At 41.3% G+C, this 21296-nt stretch overlaps 1 protein-coding gene across 7 annotated transcripts in view; it reads left to right on the forward strand.

The window, feature by feature from the left end:
- Nucleotides 1–21296, forward strand: part of AOPEP (aminopeptidase O (putative)) — a 204888-nt gene that overhangs the window by 179896 nt on the left and 3696 nt on the right. For all 7 annotated transcript variants that reach the window (XM_032981857.2, XM_032981858.2, XM_042788111.1 and 4 more), the window contains 3 exons: nucleotides 433–549; nucleotides 18328–18414; nucleotides 21109–21253. In XM_032981857.2, the coding sequence (XP_032837748.1) occupies nucleotides 433–549; nucleotides 18328–18414; nucleotides 21109–21249 (345 nt within the window). In that variant the 3' untranslated portion in view covers nucleotides 21250–21253. The remainder of the gene's footprint in view (nucleotides 1–432; nucleotides 550–18327; nucleotides 18415–21108; nucleotides 21254–21296) is intronic.

Consider the following 21296-nt stretch of genomic DNA (forward strand, 5'->3'; position numbering starts at 1 on the left):
AATGCCACTCTTAAAAATTATGCATTCGTATGTCTGGTCAAACCTGAAATTATGCACTGCAAATTATTCTCTTTTTTTATTCCTTCCAAGCCCAAACAAAATGGAATTACTCAGCATAAGTATTCCATAAAAATCTTACTTAATAAACTATGATTATGTTTCAATAAGATAAGCATGGTTTAGATCTGATCTAACTATAGTAATTAAACCCATGGAAAATAAGTCTTAATTGGGCCCCAGCACGGAGTCTTTCAGAACACAGACACGTAAACCCTGCGTTTCTTCAGAAACCAGCTAGAAGTTCTTGTCATATTTCAAGCACACGCTGGAAGTACACAGGTTATCACAATCTTGTCCTCTTTGGTTTGTTTCCATTTAATTGCTCAGTCAATCAAGATATTTATTCACACATGGCATTTATTTTTGTCCTAGCTTCTCCCTGACCAGCTGGTCTTACTTCTGGAGTTTGTCTTGGAGGGGAAGACATTGTGTCCTAGAATACTGCAGTCCTTAGAGAAGACGTACCAGCTCCGGGAGCAAGATGCTGAGGTAATTCACTTTTAAAATAATCTCCCTAATATACGCCATTGCATTGCTGATTAGGGGAGGTTCCAGTAGGATCTAGGCTCATTCAAGTTCTTTTTTCCATGTCTAAATCTGAAATTGGATGTTCTTAACTACAGTATTGTTGCCTCTTCAGATCCTTAATTACTCAGTATTTCTGTGTATTTTGTATAGGTCCGGCTGTGTTTGCATACCATGGTAGCTGGAGACAGTGCAGCCTAGATGTCATAACTATTGTACATGCACCTCGGGCAGCACATTTGCTCAAGTGTTACATTTCTCACTATGTCGTGGTGACTGCGTATTAGAGCCCAGTTTATTTTAGTTGTGTGTATTGTCTCCAAATGCAATCATGTCTGTCGTGGTCCAAAATTATTCTTTCCCATGATCAGGCCATATTGTTCCTCTCTGAGTGCTCCAAAGTCTTACTCAGGATTTAGAAAAGTTTGCTTTTCAGAGAGACTACAGTATGTTCTAGGTTTGGGAATGAGTTTAAGGGAGAATCAGTTCTTTACAGTTGTTTCTAGTAAGTGCCAGGGATATTAACTATCCCTGAGGAAGACACTGGTTTATATGATACTGTAAACGTGTCTTCCCCATCACAGGCACATACGAGGCTAGCATCCCTGTTCTAAAGAGCTTAAAGTCTTTAGAGGTGCAAACCAGTAAATCCTTATTACCACACGTAGCACTGGCTATTATGTAGAGTCCCATGGATTTCTCCAGCTGGGAGAATCGTGACAATTAAGGCAGCAGAAGTTGTGGCTGAAAACACCCCTGCAACGAGTCTTTGTTTTGAGTAACGTAGTATTCAGGAAGGGAGGTAAGAAGATGAAATCAGTCATGAAAATAAAGGATGTGTAGATTTATATATAAACAGAGGTTAGTTGTGAAGTAGCATATGATCAAACTAATGTGCAATGAGGGAGCACGATATACTTAACGTGACATTTGATTCTTGTTTAATTAAAAACTACTGTGAAAGCTGCAGAAAGTCAGTGTGCATGACTTACCCTGTTATAATTGGAACTTTATGGCAATAATTAAAATTGAAGGAGAGACCAAAATCTCTCTCTTGTTACTCTTATGCTGAAGTTCTGGAGTAGACGCTTATAGACACTTAGGAATCCAAACATTAACGTAAAGATTGATAGAACGGAATTCTATCTTTTTCGCAGAAAAAAATGGAAAACATTTTGACTGTTGACGTTTACTGCATGTTTTTACTTTTTTTGTTGATATAGATTTCCAAATGCTAGATTTGTTTTTAATTAGTACTTGAACCGACATTTCTATTTATAGGTATTAGAATATATTTTAATCGCATCTGAATACCAGTGAAATGTCAGGCGTTCTATAATGGGAAGAGGAATTAATAGGGAGATAGATCAAAGCAATAGGTGTGGTGTAGCTGCTTGTGAATTTTAAGTACCAGGCCACAAGCTTTAGTTTCTCAGGTTTTTCCTTTCTTTCCACTTTCATGCTTGCTTTCTTCCTTGCAGGGTCATATAATAGTACACAAGTGATCTGTTCAGGTTTTTTCTTTTTTTTTTTTTTTCTTTTAAAAAAAAAAAAAAAAAAAAAAAACCAACAAAAAAAAACAACCACAAAATTACAGACTTGGTGAAAGAAGCATATCTCCATTTTATTTTACAAGAAGAAACCAAGGGCTTAGCAGATGTTGAGAAGTACAACTAAGATAACATTACCATTAGCATTTTACCATTCATCAGACCCCAGATACCTACAGTCTTTTAAAGGGAATGTTAGCTTATGTGCCCTCACATACCTGAGGGCAAGACTTTTCGAGTCCCTTTCTCGGATTTTTCTTGTTGTGACCCAGAGACAAAGAACCACAGTCCAAGCCTATAGCTGATCTGTTCTAGTCTAGATTTAATTTGTGAAGACGTTACTCATGACAGTGATCCTGTTGTGTTACTGGAGTTCAAATGTTCTCAGTAACTAAAAACCAGAAATGGATCATTAAAAATACAAGCATAAAGAATTGCAGGCAGGCCAATAAAGAAAGAAAACTGTCAATTTCAGAGTTTTTTTTCACGGATTTTTGTAAGGTTGTCAGCTGCATTCCATCCAGCAGCAGAAAGTTAAGAAATAAGAACCTGTTCTCTCATTTTTGACAAGTAGTGTTTAAATTCACATTAATCTTCTGGTAGGGTTTAGCAGTGATATGGCCAGGAGTACGTGCGAGTGGTACACAAGGAAGTATGGTTTGTTATATTTTAAACAAAGTTCAGTCTTAAAAATTGTACACAAATTGTTGTCTGCACACTCAGGAGTTGGAAGGCTTTCCCTTTTCATATTGTAGGTCGCTAAAAGGCCTTCTTACAGCAGCAGAGGGAATATAAAGAATACCGTGTATGTGTGCTACTGAGTACTCTTGAGAGGGCAAGAATGCTCTGCACTCTGTAGTACTTATGAGGAAACAGTAAAGGATTTGGATAATCCCACCTTGTCAGGTAAATGTGTTGGGGAGGGTAAAGGAGACAGTTGCCTGGTGGATTTTACTGTTGGGATAAAATCAGCAGAAAACCACCACCCCATCTCTGCCCATTTTAAAAGACCTGATTGTTCTGTATGGACACTTCAGTCCTGTGGCACACAGGCGTTGAAGGACCGCACTGGAGCGAGCACTGGGAAAGTAACTGGGGAAAGCTGGCCCAAGGTTGCTGGTCTGCCCTCAGTCTTGGATGCTACAAGAGGCTTGTAGGGCATCTGCCTAATTACATAATTTGTGACTCTCCTATATTTTTCAGTCCACTGGTACAGCAAATCACAATTTCATTTTCCATTTACTGTTCAAACCTTGGAACATCCAAGAAGGCACAAAACTACAAGTTTGTTATCCAGAGATTAAACTCACTGATGTGAATTACTTGAATTGAGCATCTCCAATATATCTTTAAACAACATTTTGAGAGCAATGAAGGTTTCAAAGTTTAAACCCATTTTAAAATCTTTTCTCAATGCCTTGAGCCCATCAAGGTTCAGACTTTGTCAGACACATGGGAGGCGAATGCATAGAAGAATGATTGTGTCCTCAGTTTTCTCTTCCTGTACCCTATTTTCTTGCTGTGCTTCTTCCTGCTGCATAGTAAGACAGTTCATAGACAGGCTACTTCTCCATGACGTCCTGTGTCCAAGAGAAGCATTATAGAAACTGGCTGCAGTTTGAAGATGACAAAGTCCAGCTGGAAGCTCAGCTGACTGAGGAGAACTGGGTTATGTTATAAAGCAGCTGCAATTGCCATCAGACAGCACAGTAGGATAATAGAATTGAAGGTGGGTCTGGGCTTGTTTCTGGCTTGTTTCTTTCTGAGTGTCCTGGTTTGAGCCCAGAGGGCAATTGAGCACCAGGAAGCCATTCACTCACCCCTTCCCCTCAGAAATGTGAAGGAGAATATAAAGTAAAAAGGCTCAGGCATCGAGGTAAGGGCAGGGAGGGATGACTCACCCATTACGATTATGGGCAAAAGACAGACTCCTTAGGAGAATTTAAAAAAAGAATATCACTAATTCAAACACTAGCAACAACACCACTTAGTGGAGTAGGACAGTGAGAAGCATTACCACATCTCAAAAACACCATCCCCTACCCCTCCCTTCTTCCTGGGCTCAGCTCTGTTCTTGGTCTCTCTACCTCCTTCTCCTCAGTGGTACAGGGGCCAGGGAATGGGGGGTGCAGCCAGTCCACTACTCCTTCCTTCTCAGGGGGAGCACTCCTCACATTCTCCCCTGCTTCAGTATGGTTCCCCTCTCACTGGAGACAGCCCTCCATGAACTTTCTCTGGCATGATTCCTCCCGATGCCATGCAGCCATTCCCATGCTGATCCAGCATGAGTCATCCCGGCATGTTTCAATCCTCCCAGCGCCAAACTATAATAGTGGGGCTGCTTCTTCCCACAGAGTCCCAGATTTCATCAGGTACAGACACCTGCCTCAGTGTGGGGTTCTCAGCATCTGCTCCACTGTGGACCTCCATGGGCAGCAGTGGGGGGGCCCTGCTGTCTCACCAGCACACCTCGCCCCCTTGCTCTTCCTTTTCTTCTACTCACCTCAGTGTTCTCAGAGGTGTCCTCCTCACAACAACTCCCCACCCCTTGTCCCAGGTTCCCCTTCTTAAATACATTACTACAGAGGCACAACCACCGTTGCTACTTGGCTTGGCCTTGGTGCAGAGGTGGGTCCGACTTGGAGCTGGGGGAGCTTTGAGAAGCTTCTCATAGGGGCCACCACTGTAGCCCCCTCCCCTGCCACCAAAAACCCTGCCACATGAACCCAGCACACTGAGGTGGCCATTTTATGCAGCTATTTAATTTATTCAATATCTAGCATCTGGCAGAACATGGAGAGTTGGTCTCCATGGAAAGTTTCTGGTTGATAGTGGTTTTTTAAGTCTTCCTAACCTTGATGACACATCTTTTGATATGACTATGCAAGCTTAAAAGAACATCGGAATCAGCTAGTTACAAATATCTAAAGACAACACTAGGAGCTCTGGGTAGCACTCAGTGAATCTGTTAACTAGAAGATCCCTGTGATTATTTCCATTATTTGTGTTCTAACATCTTCATTTGTTCAGGGAGAGGTCTGTAATGTGTGTGTACACAAGATCACAGAACAGCTGAGTAGCCTTCAGAATAGTAAAAAAGGCGACAGGGAAAAGACCACTAGAGCCATAGGAGAAGGGCAGTGGGAGTGTGTGACGCTTTTAGTCCTTCTTAAGACTTGACAATATTTCTGGAAATGTATTTTACTTACTGCTGAAGTATATAAGACCTGGTGATAAAAAATACAGAGTGCGGATGAAACAGAAGGATTTATGGTGTATTTCCCCAGACTTTTGACTCTAGAGTTAGCTTTTTTTTTTTCCTACTGCAGGCATCATTTTTTAATAAAATATCTTGCCTGCACAGCATATGGAAAGTTGCTTTGTTAGTTTTCCTTGTCTTAGCAAGTTGGCTGAAATGCTATTCACTTACATAAGGCTTTCCCTGTATTCAGGATCATAACGTGGTGTATTTTAGGGAGAGAGGAAAGACTATAACTGTTTCTGCAGAAAATGTGAGTAAAATGAGTTAAGATCATAATATCATCAGTGATGTGGGTGGCATAAGTCCATTCTCACACAACTACTTCATTGTGCACGAGGTTTGCCTGTGAGACCAAGGCTATAAAGTAGTGGCATCTTATTTCACTGACAGAAATCCAGTCATGCTAATACAAACCATATAAGGTGCTTGGCGTCCTAGAAGTGGTGAGAATTGTGTTTAGGACAAAATAACCAATTCATTGATCTTTCCTAGCCCCTGAAAAGCTGGCAGGCATGGAAGCACAAACGAGATACAATGCAGTATCTGTCTCGCTGCTTCCATCTGACGACGACTGCATTGAGCTGGGCGCAGTCTCGCACTGCGTTATTCAGCTGTCCTGCGGTGGTGGCTGGGCACTGTTGGAAGACACCCTTAAAGAACAGGGCTCTGTGGAGTACACTGTAAAACTGGGTGGGAAAAGGGAACTTCTTGGGAGAGGTCAGTCCATGCTCACAGGAGGACAAGGTGAGCTTTCCTTTCAGCACAGCCACTGAGCTAGTCCTCCCTTGGGGCAGGGGCTCAGGAACAGTCTCCAGCTTTTGAATAAAATTAGCAATGTGTTGCAAATACTTCCACAGGCTTGCCAGTCCTCCTTGACTGGACCATGGAGCAATAGATAGGCATGTTTCAGAGAGTGCTGGTGTAACCAAACAGGGAGATACACGATCCTTTTCTTTCACTTATGTCATTGTCAGTATGAACCCCCAATTCAATAGATGGAACAGGTAACTGCTTGAGCTGATGACCATAATACAGGACATTACTTTCTTCAGAAGTTAAGTGGATACAATAATTTTTTATTCCTGCAAAAGTAAAAATATTTTCTGTACTTATTCCATATTTAAACATACAGCTTATTATTCAGTTTCAGCTCAAGTCAGGAGGAGACACCTTGTTTTGTATACGAGAGTATGTTTTGCAGGACTTACAAAGCTGTTGTGAAAATTTATCACGGTTGCAAAATAAATTTCACCTGTCTTTTTCTTTCTTAACATTATATTCACAATATTATTGTGGCACTAGAGATAGGTAAGATTACATGGAAGAATTTTTTATTTGCATTTGAATTACAATTAGCAATTCAGTGTTAAGGAATTAGGAACTTAGAAAAAAGGTCTGTAGAGCAGTCAGCCTGCATGCCAGATTTGTTTCTGGAATAAATCAAATTTGAGGTTTGTATACCCAACCATTACTGAGGTGATATGTTCATTAAAGGGAAGAGAAAGAACAGAGAAGAAATGCAAGTTTTCACGAATTTAAATCTTTGTACTATTATCAGATTGATGCTTTTCAGACTCTTCTTCACAGAAATATTATTTTTTTTCTCTTCTCTTCTCCCGATACTTCCTTTGGAAAATACTAGCACACAATATGTCACGATCATAGAAAATCTTACCCATTTTCACTAGTAAAGGGGCTAATTTAAAGAGTAGACTGTCCCCATCTCTTACAAAGGAAATGCACTGACTGGAGCAGCAGCCACTTGTCAAAAGGTCCTTTATGATCTTGATATGTTTTGAGTCTTCACCCTGTTTCATGTTCTTACTTGTGTTGAATCTAAATGCAGTTTGCAGGCTCTTTGGTGCAGATGGTATTGCTATTGGTAAAGATGTTTTTTCACAAGCATGCATTCGCAGGAGTTGGATTTTTTTCCTGGTGAAAGGAACTTTGAAAAGGGTAGCTTCTAGGAATGTCACTTGCTTCCCAAAGATGAGGCCCAAAATTCAGTGTGAGGCTAAGAAAATTGGAACAGTATGAGGGAAAAAATGCTTCCAGTAACAGCAGTAGAAGTTATCCCCTGGGACTGGCTCTGGCTCATGTGCCTGTCGTAAATGAGTGGATGTTGGGATGAATTTGTAACACTGATTGAAGGATAATCTCAAGTAGCTATAATTCTGGTTTATTTTGTTGCTACATGCAAAGTATGGGGGCTTTTCCAGCCACTTGAGGAGAACAGAAAATCCCTCCATCAGCATTAGCTCTCTGAAGGGCATGATCAGAGCACAAGATTTATGGAGCACTGGAAATAACTCTGTGCCAGTCAGCAGTCATGATCCCACACCCCTCCGGGAGCCAACAGCAACACGTTTGTTCCAAGTGATCTCACTCGCTGCTGGGTGGCATTAACAGGAGTTTCCAAGACCTTGACTGGTGCTATTACAGACACTGTTCGCTTACCGCCCCTTATTTTTCTAACTGGTTTGGGGATATAATTTACTCCTTATCGGGCAGCCCAGCAGCTTAGCAAGACTTGGAAAGTGGGGGAGCTGATGGTAAGAGGGAACCAAATATGAAATTGGGTTGTTTGGGTTTTTTTTGTACTGTTTATCCAAAGAATCCATGGAGGAAGAGATTGGAGATAGGTCCTGCTTTTCCGTGTCCTGTTTTCCAGAAAGGAGAATGAAGGGTTGGAGTTCTATTGGCTTCTGAAGTCAATCCCAGAAGTGTTCTGAATTGGGTGCAACTGCTTTATATGAAATTTTATACAGTATTTCTTTGTAGGGCAATACAAACCTAGTACTGTAATATAAACCACCTGGCCTTGTAATGAAATTTAAAAGTTTACTCTGTTTACATTTATATGATAGCAGTGACATAGCAGCCAGGATGTCAAGGAGAATGTAGTTTTAAAAATACAAACAAAAGCTCCTAGGTATCAGCAGTGGGTTTTTTGATTCATTGTGAAGCTGTAGACGTTTTTGTGTTTGTTTGGTGCATCCTCTTTGGGGCTTTTCGGTTTTGGTTTTATTTCCATTTCTGAAAAAAAAAAAAAAATCTGAAGATACTTTTTATTTAAAATAAACTGATTTTAAGTCTAAATCCAAACAGATCATCTACTACTTCGCATTCCTATATAAAGGCTGACTGCAGATGCAGGTTATGCCTGGATAGGACCACAGAGTTAGAAGAAATCTGCTGTGCCATAAATCTGTGAGGTCTAAATAGTGCAAGAAACAGGACGATTCAAAACTACTAGCCGTAGCTGGTTCTGACATCATTACCTTAGCCACACAGATCTGGTCCCACCTCTGAGTCACTGTGTGGGTAGAAGTCTGCTGTCCTCCTTTCAACTCCATGCCATTTAAATACCTTTGGGGTTGCAGTGTCCTGGAGAGGAATTTTGTTGTGTTCCATATGGGGTAAGCACCATCCTAAGCAGCAGTGGTCACTGTGATCTTGCATTGCAGGGAAAAAAAGAGGAGAAGATGACTAAAAAATTTGAAACATGGAGTAAAATCTTGATGCTCTCATTTCAGGATAAACATGTTTCTTCTGAGTTTATAAAATCAATATATATTTCACTTCAGAATTTTTACTGGGGGGTGGGAAAAGGGGTGAGTGTGAGAGTGATGTGAACGGTCTTTGTCTTTAGAGTCAAAATCTCGTGTTTAATTGTTTTGAAAATTGGAAGCAAAGTTTTAAACTATGCAAAATTGGAAGGATGTGAGCATGGGCTGGGTAGGCTGGCTGTGACCTAAGCTGTGGAAAAGCCAGGCGACCACATTGTTCATTGCCTGGCATGTGAGTCTCATTTTCATATGGAGCTCCAGATTCTGTCTGTGATGGTAATCTTGCCTGGAAATCACAAATGTTTGGACCACAGTCACTGTGGGAGACCAGAGATAAAAGGAAGGCTCTTTTTTTGCCTCCAGTTACAAGAGGGAGGAGACAGAAGTAGAGGGATGGAGAGAGGGGCATAAGCAAAAGGGATAGCTTACTGTTGCCTTAATACTTGCAGCAGCCTTTCCTTGTGCTGAACAGGAGTTATAATTTAATAATAATTGGTAACAGATGGATGGTGTGCTTGATCCCAAACTCTTCAGAGTTGGATTTCTGCTTCAGATGTATGGGTGTTTATGTGCTTTTTCCCACTACAACGTTTGGTTTTATAGGTCCAGCATGCTTTTATGTGCATGTATAAATAGCTTGTGTTGAAATTCATACACAGACACTGTATGGGTAAAAATGCTATACAGACTCGGTCTGGAGGAAGCTGGCAGAGACGGTGGTGATGGGAAACCTTGTGATGTTGATACAAAAAAAAAAAAAAAAACATTGCAGTGATACCAGAGATATTCTAGCTGTTATTGTAGATAGGCATTTCAGTAGGGTGTCAGAGGGTATGTGGATGGTGTTATGTATGAGATGGAGAGGCAGTTGTGGTGATGCATTTTGGAAAAAAGTGTCAGTTGGGACGTATACATATGCCCAAGCTGGTCTTGCTGAAGGTATGGGGCTTGTCCCTGCAGTACTTCTTGCTGGAGGCTGCAGTGTGAGGTTGGTTGTGCCTGAGGCTGGGACCTGGTCTTGCTTCCCCTCCCTCTGAGGTACGGGATCTCCTGGCCACCCAGCGCTCTGTCCTTACTCTCCCGCAGCCTGTACCTTCGCGCCTGCAGGCACCCTCCCCACAGCACCCAGCCGGGAGAGGGGACATGAAGGGGCGGGCGGGCAGGAGCAAAGCCCCAGGAGCACCCTGCCAGCCCTCCGGTGGGGACGAGGAAGGCGTGAGGTGCGGTAGGGTCTAGTGCAGGTGCAGGGCTGGGACCCATCCTGTCCTGGTGCAGAGCCCTGCTGGGACGCCAGCACATCTCCGAGTGCCGGGGGTGCAGGGAGGTTTGTGGGGAGGCACAAGCCTTTCTTCCGCCACCAGTCAGAAGGCAGCCTTGCTCCTGAGAGCCAGCAGCACCACAGCAAAGCAAAGCTCAGCACACATCTCCGGTGAAATTGTTAAAAAGTCAGCCAGTAACATCTTTTCTGCCATCTCCATCTTGCTGCAAGCTGTGAACGGCACTAACGCTCCAGTGCGCTGAAGAGGCAATGCTGAAAAGGCAGGGGAAAGGGGAAGCATTTGGTTCCAGCATAAGTAGTGTATTTATGTTTTTAATTAAGGATTATTTTTAAAAACCTTTGGTTTTCAAATTAAGTGAGTTCACATGCTGTGTTAAACATTTCCTTACCTCGCATGCACTGTGATAGAGGGGCCGCTCCCCCTGGCACGGAGGTGGCAGGAGCGCAAATGGGAACGCAGTGGGAAAAGCCTTCGGGTGCAGCGGGGACGCGGTCTCCTGGCAGATGTTGAAGCTGTCACGCTACCTTGGTGCTGGTGGCCCTCTTCTCATCTAACCATGTTTCAGGTCACTGTCCTATCACCGTTTTTTTGGTCTGCTGTAAAAGAAGAATGAAAACTGGAGGCCAGATCCTGTTGTGTGTCTGTCTCCTGTTAGACAGGGTGAGGAGGGGCAGGATGAGAAGCATTGAGAATTACAGAATTAGGCGTCCTACCCGAGTCACTTATGCACAGTGTCAACTTTGACACCAGAGGAGAGATGCCGCCTGTGCCATCTTTGAAGAAGGATTAGACATGGCTTCTTAGTCGCTTTTACTGACTTCTGTTGGAAAATTTTTTGTCAATGTGGATGTCATTGTTCACAGATTGGGGCCCACATAAGGAGAAAAGTGTCTGGTCTCTAATTGGGAGCTCTCTGTGAACCTGAAGTGGGGAAAAAAGGGCATTTGTCTTTTCCAAACAAGTCCTCAGCATGTGCTTCATTTCCAGGAATTAATCTTGTCCTGAAATGCTGCCCTTTGGTTGCTATGCCTTTCTGATCACAGAGAGCAGCAGGGATCTGCTCTGCTTGGACTTTCCTAAGCAGCATGTTTCGTGATTCCTGGGCTTCTGTACACTTATGTAGGAAAGAGCCTCCACGCTGGCTGTGGAGAAGCAATTGTTTTATTTGGAGGTGGAAGAGGAGTTGTGTTTACGGTCTGTAGGAGCTGGAGAAGAGGGCTCTGATCAGGTTGTTCTTGAGCAAGGCTGTGGTACTGCAAAAACTTTTTAACAGTAAGGTTCAATAGCTTCACGTAGAACTTGGTGAATACTAAAAGAGGAGCATGTGGTTGGAGGGAAGGGGAATGGAAATACCTGTCCATAGATGACATTTATAAAGGTGAGAAGGTCCAAGCCTGAACCTATTCCTACTTGAGGCTTGCACAGCTACGGGAGCCCACTGCCTGACCCGCTGGCCCGCTTGCACGGTTACAGGTTCAAATGCTGCCAGTTGTCCCACAGTCTGCTGTTGACCAAACAACAGAATTTGTTTTTTAAAAGCTTGATTGCACACCACCTCTCTTTTCTGTTCCTAAATGGAGGCAGTTGCTGCACAAGCTCTATCCACAGCACTCTATCAGTGCTGTTGAGTGGAGGAAGGAAGGATAGGGCTTGCAAGTCCCTTTCCCCTGTTACCAGCACCCCTGACAGTGTGCAATTGCTTCACCTGTGCAGAAATACAAATCAGAAGGAGTAAAATTTAATTAAGGAACTAGGATATTGCCACCAATTTTACCAAAATCTAAAGCTTGGTATTCTGCTAAATTTAGATTTCTAAGTTGCTTTTTGATGATCAGTTCACACCCCAATTTTTAAAGTATTTAGACCTCTACACAGTTCTCCTCAAAATGACAATTAGCTCCCGGCAAAAACTGTTGTGATTAGCCAGCTCATTATTACTGTAGGATTTCCGGAATGACCCTGCTACATTTTTCTGGCTTGTCAGTGGACTAAGGTACTCACACTGTGGGGTGCAGAGAGGGGAAGGAAGTTGTCCAAGGTGGCAGGAATTGGGATGGGGCTGCCTCTACAATCAGTGATGTCCAACACAGAGCATGATGCAGCTCAGTGAACTCAGCCTCGGGTCCAGCCACCGCCCCTATTCCCACTGAACAGCAGTTCCTCCCAGTACTCAAAATAACATGCAGTATGAGTAACGCTACCAAAAGCCATTTTTTAAATTTGAAGTGGTATCATCATTTTCACTGTAGCTCTGGGAAATTAACTGTTTAATACCGAGAAGGAGCACTGCACTGTAAGAAACAGCATTAATCGAACCTTGATACTGTGAGGGTCTCAGGAAAAAAGGCTGGCATCAAAGATGCCTGCTGCTGTGATGCTGTGTCTGGCTCGTGGTTTCTTTGGCCCTGCAGTATTGTCAGAGCAAGGGCTACAAGACCTGAGAGATAACTTAGGCTATGAAAAGTCTGGGAGTTGCTGGTCCAAAATACAAGCTGATTTAAGCTGTCCAGCAGCTTTGCGCAGTCTCCTGACAAACCCTTGGCATACACTGTAATCACAGAGTTCTTGTCAGAGTGATGAATCAATTCTGCCTGCATCCAGTAGGTTGTTGGCTCTCAAATACATTTTTTCAGGTTGCTGAACTGATACTCTGTCAGCACAGTTGTAACACGCATGGCTGTTTCACTGCTCCTTCTGAGCTGCTTCAGCATCCCTGATCATCTTACTTGGGTAAATGTTCATGAAACTAAAGTTGCAAGCTAAGGTGTTTGTATACTGTGGCATAAAAGATAGGAATGACCATTTGAAATTCAGACTATATAGAATGAAAAGTCACTGATGCAACCTGGCTGGTGTATTAAAGACTAACTAGTTCAACTAAGATGGAGGGAAAAAAAAAATCATTAAATTCACTGTAAAATTGGCAGTTCTTAAACTGCAATTCTTCCATGTTAAGCAATTGTAAAACCTGTTTTTTAAGTCCAAATATTGCCTTGTAACATCTGGCATTGTTCCTTAATCTAGGAAAATGATATAATATTTGAATCCAATTTATGTGTAAATAGGAAGAGACTGGAGATAAATGCTTTCAGATGGAACAGAACAGCATTCCGGTGCTCTGGAGATACCAGCTTCCTTCTTGTTAATTAAAACTAATCTGTAGTAGCATAGCTTGGTTATTTGAAAAAGTTTTTCTCTACAAATTAGACTGGAGTCTGGCCTCCGAGACTCTTTAATTAACATTTAAGATTCAAATTGTACAAATAATTTTTTTCAATAGAGTCTGAATCTGTGTTTTATAAAAATCACAGACCCCTCCTACCTTTAATAAAGGTTACGTTTTGTTGGACAATAGCTCTTACTGTATTTCAAATTACCCCATTTTCTAAGATCTCTAAGTATGTTGCTTTTATTCAGTGATTTAGATTTGTTGTCTCATGGCGCCTTTTAAATTGGATCCAGCTATTAGCAAAATGTACTCATTTTCCCTGAAGCTAGTCTCCCATTCTGCACACCAAAGGCTTAGTAAACTCTAGCTTTTTTTCTCCCTTTAATAAAGGCATGGTTTAAATTACTTGCTTTCTAAATCTTATATGTTGACCTCAGATGTAAAATATTTATTTTTTTGCTTGCATACATATGATTGAGAACACTAGCAAGCTAGATCATTACAATATAACATACAAAGCTTTCTGTGAGGATGTCTGTTTTAGGCTTGTATGATTGTGTGTGTGCGGCAGGGGAGAATAACATGGATTAGGCAAAGTAATTTATCACCTGGATCAGAAAAAAACCCCAAAATTATCACTTTAATCTAAGACGTGTTTGAAATAGTTAAAGATATTGTTTCTCGGGTGTGTCACTGGGAACTTTTCTTTTGAAAGTCAAGCCATGTATTCAGTGCCTTAGATGGGTTTAGTCAGCCAGATTTAAGCATCATTTCCCAAAAGGTCTTGGCCCAGGCTGCTACAGCAAAGGGACTGTCTTCAAGATGGATTATTAGTATATTTTATGTAAGTATTTGTTTCAGTTTAATAATCTCACGCAACAGCGTGCATTCTCTGAAAACAGAGGAGGACTGGTAGTGGAGAATTCCGCACAAGCTGCGAAAGCAGGGTGAGAAGAAAGAACAATTTCCAGGTGATGAGGATCCATCCATGAGGAACCTGATGTCCCAGCAGATCTCCATCATCCCCCCAGCCACCTCTCCCCATCCTCGGGAGCACCAGCTGTCAGCCACAGGCTCGGAAGGACAGGTCTCAGCCCGGTATCAGAGGCTGGGATAATAAGTTGCATTTCCAACTTGGGTCCTGCAGCTGCCAAACCAGTAAGAGCGTGGGTGGGTGGGCGGTTACAGGTGTTGCTTCAGATCCAGGCAGTCATATGTGCTTCCTGCCAGCAGTAACAGGAAGGATTGCTGTAAATTACTTTTCAGGTTTAGTTTATATTGTTTATGGTGTAACCAGCCAAAACGACATATGGTGTGCATCTCTGGACTGTGCAGAAGAGCAGAGAGAAACGTGCAGAGAGAAAACTGGGAGAGGACTGATGAATTCTTATTTTTGCCACTGACTGTTTGCTCCTGGGAGGAACAGAAAATCCAAGAGCATACACAGGATGTGGTATGGTTAGCTCAGTCCTACCACAAGCTACTTAGTTTTTGAAATTTCCTTTCAAGACTGGTTTGTTAGAAGTGCCTGTTCACATGACTCACACATTAGGCTGTGAAGCTGTGGGGCCCATTTTACTTTTTCTGCTCTAAGCATTGGATGAGGAGTTGGGAACTGAATTTTTTTTTTTTTCCATCCTTCTCTTATGTGAATAAAATTCTCATGTTTGTGGTATCAGCCTAGGGCATGGGTTATGCTAGAAAAAATTACTTCTTTATAGTGCATGTAACTGAGAAGTGACTGTGTTTACTTTAGCTGCAGTTCACGTTACAGGACCATCTACATGGCCTGGAGGGCAGGGTAGTAACCAATATATGTGTTCAGTCCAAGTGGTAGCAAAGATTTTAGTGCCAGCGTTGTCCAGGTCACCCCTGGCCCCTCTTGCACTCAGAGCCACCGTTGGTTTCAGTGCTCAGCTTACTGGGGACCCAAATGAGACACAGGAGAGTCAGCAGGGCCGATGGCACTGCTGCTTTCACAGGCGCTTCAGCAGTGATGGGTCCTCCTGCCGTTTGCTCTGCCACAAGAGCATCTAGGCCTTTTTGGAAAAAAAAAACGTGTAATTTGAGGATGATAGACATGCGGCTCCTGCCCCAGCTGGCAAAGCGACAGCATTTTGGATCTGGAAATGCCCCAGGATTTCTGCTCACCCTGGGAAAGAAAAGGAAAAAAGCAAAAGAGAGAAAGAAAAGTGTGTGCTGTCCCAGATCTCGGTCAACAAACAAATATTTTTCTTTTAAGCTATTTGAAAGGAGGTTGATTGCCCAGAACAAGAACCCTATGGAGGAAGGAACAATTTAGGCAACAGGCACAGCTTAATTATTCCATGTTTTCTGAAGCCATTGGGATTCAGATGATCAGCCCATGCTACAAATGTAAGGCAGACATAGACGACATCGGTATGTGAGGAAGTAGAACCACATCAACACCTTCACGTGAAGAACTTCTGTTCTGCTCTCCATGCAGCCATTGTGGTTGCACCAGGAGAGGCATGTTGGGGACAAGCTGGCTTGTGCGCTGCATGAGCCAGGTCCCTGCTTCTTCCTGAAAGTGTTCAGAAATGTAGACCTTAAAGTCTTGTGAACTCCTCCTTTAGGATCAGTAAATGTTTTAATAACTGCAGGGGAAAAAACAGCTTCACCAGGAGGTATGAAGAGAGCCCCATCCCAGAATACTTTATAATCTGCTGTTGAAATATTCTGACTGAAGGCACAGTTTGAGATCTTGAGCAGATGCAGAATCTGGACCTGATTGTTTACCTTATGGGTAGCACTTACCGAGACTGCTGCATCATGAGATGTAGAAGAGCAGTGATCACAGGAGAGGACCACAGTCCCTTTCCCCTCCTTATGTTTCTCATACATGCTGTAAGAATACATAAGGAATTGTTTGGTTTTTTTTTTTTTTTTAAATATATGACAGAAGATGCAGAATAAAGTGTATCAGATGAAGATACACAACCTTTTTAAATGTGCTTCTACTCTGTTTGGTTAACTCACCTTACAGATGAGAGCGGTGTATGCTTAATTTTTGAGCCTTGAAGGTTTGGTCCAGGCATGGAGCTGCTCGGTGCTATGAGAAACACCCTGTAACAAACCTGGATAGCCTGGGAAGATTTACTGGTGAAATATTTAGTCTCTCCAGGGAGAAGCAGCTGCTGGGTAGGATTTTGAAGGTCTACATTATGGATGTGGGCATCAACAGCAAAGAGAGATGAATCTTGGAAAACTGTTTACTTTTGTAGATTTAGCTCTGGTTCTGCTTGCAGGAATCTTAACAGCTATAATTTTGTCAGCAAAAAGCTTTAAGAGACAGTTTTCATTCCCTGCCATGCCTTGCACTGTAACTGTTCGGTATCTTGCATGCTGTGAGTGCAAACTCCACTCAGCCACAGAAACCCTCAGCATTTTATTTAATCGATGTGTTGACACTATTTTGTATAAGAGGTCAGCTGGAAAGAGATATCAGGTACCCGAGAAGGACTCTTCCAGGACCTGTGAGCATTTATCGCTTGTTAATTATGCTAATAGGATTAACATCTAATTACACAAGTCTGTGAAACTTTTTCCTGAGTTGTAAAGTTGTCAAGGACTAGGATGACAAGTATTTTCAAATACCTTCTTTCCAAAAGCAACAATATGCATAAGTGTGACTTTTTTGCCTTACCTTTGTGGCTTCCGTTCTTGATGTTATTAGTAAATCTGTCATTCAGAAAAAGGTTCATGTTCAGTTACTTGATATCAGCACAATTTGGGCTCAGTTTTGAAAAATATTAGAATTGCTGACATTTTACTTTTACTATGAATGGTGATAGTTATTAGGTGCCTTGTCTTTCAAAAGATGACAAGAACAAAGGCTGAAACAGAACAATTGGGAGAGTGGGAGGGTTTTATTGAATTTAACTGGTTTCCTTTAGGATCAGTTTTGAGCCACTAATGGAATATAAAATGTTAACCTGATCACTGCCTACAACTGAGGAAAACTTGCTGGAGAGTAAGATGACACCCCACAAGAGTGGTTAAGAACAACTTAATGGGGAGTAGTCAGAAATTTAAAGAAAAAACAAAAAACAAAAAACAAAAAACAACACGTGTAATTCATGTCCATGATACTGAAAGAAACATATTTTTTAGTTGTGATTTGCATGAAAATTTCTATACTTCTCATTACAGTATGTTAATAACTGTTTTTGTCAATGTGCATTTGGTAGAACAGCCCAGATATTTAAGTGTAGATGGAGTTTAAATCCTCTGCAAGGTGCTTAAAATCTATTACCAACAAAGATACAGTGGCACAACTGTGCTTCCTTTAACTGAAACCTCCCTGTTTCATGGCATTATATCTAACTCTTATCCTTTTGGCATAGATTTAATATTGGCACAGAATTATATTTAAGCCTTTCTATCTCTTGGATTATACATTTACGTGGGAGAAATTATCAGTTATACCTTGTGGTTCTTCCAGATGTTTGCAGTGCTAATCTCCTCCCCCTCACCCCTTCTAACACTAGAAAAGAAATAACCACTAGCCTAATTTAAAGGAAAAAATAGTCAAAACTGGAAACAGTGGAGGTGAAGATGCTTCAGATCTCTGCCTGGATGTGGGTTATTTTACTAACATGGAACCAGGAGTTTGTCTTTGGGCGTTCTGGGTTTCCAAAGCCTGGGCCCAGGTGCACAGAGCCCAGCTTACCAGCTGGCGTTGGGAGATGTCTGCCTGGCTGCTGGGGAAAAAAAAAAAACACAATCACCTACCAAAAAACCCAGACCCAACAAAAACCACAAAACCCAGCTCTGGTTCTATATGTATTGTTTATCATCACTCATGTAGATACAGTGCAGGTTTTTTTTTTGTTTTGGTTTGGTTTGGTTTGGTTTTTTCCCCCCTAATATATTTTTTTTCTTCCTAAAGGTTCGTCACCGGTGGTGTGAACTTGTAGTTAAACACAAGTACGTCCCTGGGTATGGAGATGTTGAGAAGTTTCTCAGAGAAGATCAGGTCAGTTACATTTCATTAGCATTTTCAAAAAAATCAACTTTTTGACACCCTTTGTGTGAAACAAAGAGATTTTAATGTACTTTCTTGCTGCAGTTTGTCAAAAACATGAATGTATATTCAGTTTTTGCCTCTTTTACCCCTTAAACACTGTAGTTTAAGAAAGCCACTTAGGGGTATCCAACCCCACCTAAGCATGCCAATCTTCTCTTAAGTGGTGAAATAGGATAGATTCCCTCCTCTCCTTCCATTTTATGCAAGCCAGAGGTAGGAGCAATGCTAGGAAGATAGTTCTCAGCATTGGTTTCTTTTGCAGGATGACAAAGGCAAATCTAGCTGTGAATGTTAATGCATGTAGGTATGAGCTAGATGCGGAGCAGTCAGTGATGTGGTGACTCTGGTTTTCAAGATGACATCCAGGAGAAGCATAGGACAATGAGATGCATCCAGATAACGCAGGCCTCTCTACACTTAGGAAAATACTATCAAAAGATTTTGAAGGTCTTAAAAAGCTGGCCATACAAGATGTCTTTATTATGGCTTTTTATTTAGGCCACTATGAACTTACAATTCTAGTTTGTACCTTTGCCTTGCTCTTTATACTTCACTTTTATTTATTTTTATTCACTATGAACTCTATAAAATAAAGACACTCACTGCCTAAGATGACTGTTATATATTTAAAATGTATGTAAAAAATAGAAAATGTTGAAAAATATGTCAAAGTCTAGGCCGGATATCAATGTCTTTGTCTTCTATGTTGACAATGAACAAAGACATTTACAGCCAATGAGGTTTTTTTGCTTTCAGGCAAAAACATTTTGTAAAAACAGCACAATGGAATTATTGCAGTCTCTTGTGCTATTTCTTCCAGCTCTGAAGTATACCTCCTATTTATATCTCCGCCAATAAACAGGCCCCAGTCTTTCTGGCAAACCCTTTATTTAAAAAACAACAACAACAACAACCAAAACAACTGTAAAACAACATTATTTATTAAAGTAAGGAGTTACATCTATTGTGCATATTTTAATCCTATGAAAGGATGGAGATAACCACCAGCAGAAACCTTGGGGGGACAGGGAGGGGCAGGGAAATCATGGAGTTCATAAAACCATGCATATTGAATTACATTATGTTTGGAACAGATATTATGCCAAATAAAGACTAACCTTTTCTGCAGCACAGGGGAATCATTTTTGCAACTTTTTTTTATGTATCCTTCAATATCTTTCATTTAATTTGCTCCAGCAGTGCACACAGTTATGGCACAACCAACTTCTAGAGTGATTACAACTCAGAGCAGTTTCATGTCCTTATTGAACATGAAAGACTTGGCTTTTTTTAAAGTCTGGGAAAAATGCAAATGTGACTATTTAAATCCTTTTCAGGTCTACAAAAATCCAGTGTGTTTACTGCATGTTAATGTTTAGGCTGGGGGAAAATTATTAATACTGGGTAGAGAAGGTAATTCCTGTTTGTAACAAAATTCCAACATTTTGAAATTCTCTATGAGAGCAACTGAAGCCCAGCTCCAAGGCTGTGTGCATGCCTGGTGCAGCTGCAAACCCTATAAATGTGAATTCTGGGATCTCTGCATGGCATGTTTAGGGGATTGGCAAGGAGTCTGGCGGGTTTCTGCCACTCTGGACTTTCTCTTTTTATTTCAGTCTTAATCTTTAAATTTCCCTTCTTATTGAAGCTAATTTGTTTTAAGGCTTACCAGCCAGTGCTAGAAATTGTAGGGAATAGTATTAAAAGTTGTGTTATTTCAATGCTATCCAAATTTTTCCTCCCCTGAAAATGTTCAAACATGAAGTACAACTGTAAAAGTCAGTGTGCTAAACTACTAATATTTTGTCATGTGTATAATCCTATTTGGCTAACTGCAGCTTAACACTTACTGAATTCCTGTAATTAGGTGGAAGATTGTCTCATCTGAAAAAAATGGCAATCTCCCATATTAATCTCCTGTTAAGGTAGCCAGTGCTTTGCTACCTGCTGTCAAAGGGGCTCAGATCTCACCCCCAAGTGCCCCATTATCTTTCTTGGTAGCTGCTATGTCCAGAATGAGTAGTTAGGAAAAGCTTGCCTTCTTACCAAATCAGAATTTATGCATGTTCAGCCATATCTCAGATGTAAAGAAGAGTCTGAAAGACAGATCTGACCACATTCAGTTGATGTCCAGTTACAGAATAGCCAAATGGGAATTTTAGAGTGCATGGTTTTGGTTGATATCCTCTTTATTTGTGTGTGTGTGTGTATGTGTGTGTAAACATCTCAGTTGGAAAGAAAATGTGTATCCTGTTGAAAAAAGGACAATCTCTTTTCTTAAGGGGCATTTGGAAATATTTTAGTAGTGGATAAAGGAAAACAGATTTCACCTTGAAAAGTGTCAAGAAAAATGGAGTGAGAAAGCATTTTCTTGTCACGACATAATATCTATTTCATATTAATATTCCATTCTTGCAACACCCAATACCATATATAAACAACCATATTTAGGCTAAAGAGATCCAGAGAAAACTGCTTTTGGAAGGGGGACATCTAGGCGTTATAGAGTACATAGTATTTTCTGTGTTTTGAATTGCCTACTCTGTTTTGAATTAAATGAGTACTAGGAGGTCAGTGGAATGAAAACCAGCTAACTAGTTGTTACTGGTGATAGGATGCCTGTGTGTTGTGTTCCTCTTTCAGGCAATGGGTGTGTATCTCTATGGCGAATTAATGGTGAATGAAGATATGAAACAACAAGAACTTGCACATAAATGCTTTGCTGCAGTGCGAGAACATATGGATGCGTCCTCAGCCAAAGTGGTGGCAGAGATGTTATTCTGAAGAGGTGATTTTTCTTTTTAAATTGAACACCTTGCTTTTGCCTCGTA

This window comes from Tyto alba, unplaced genomic scaffold, assembly GCF_018691265.1.
Source record: "Tyto alba isolate M040663 unplaced genomic scaffold, T.alba_DEE_v4.0 Super-Scaffold_13, whole genome shotgun sequence".
NCBI lineage: Eukaryota > Metazoa > Chordata > Aves > Strigiformes > Tytonidae > Tyto > Tyto alba.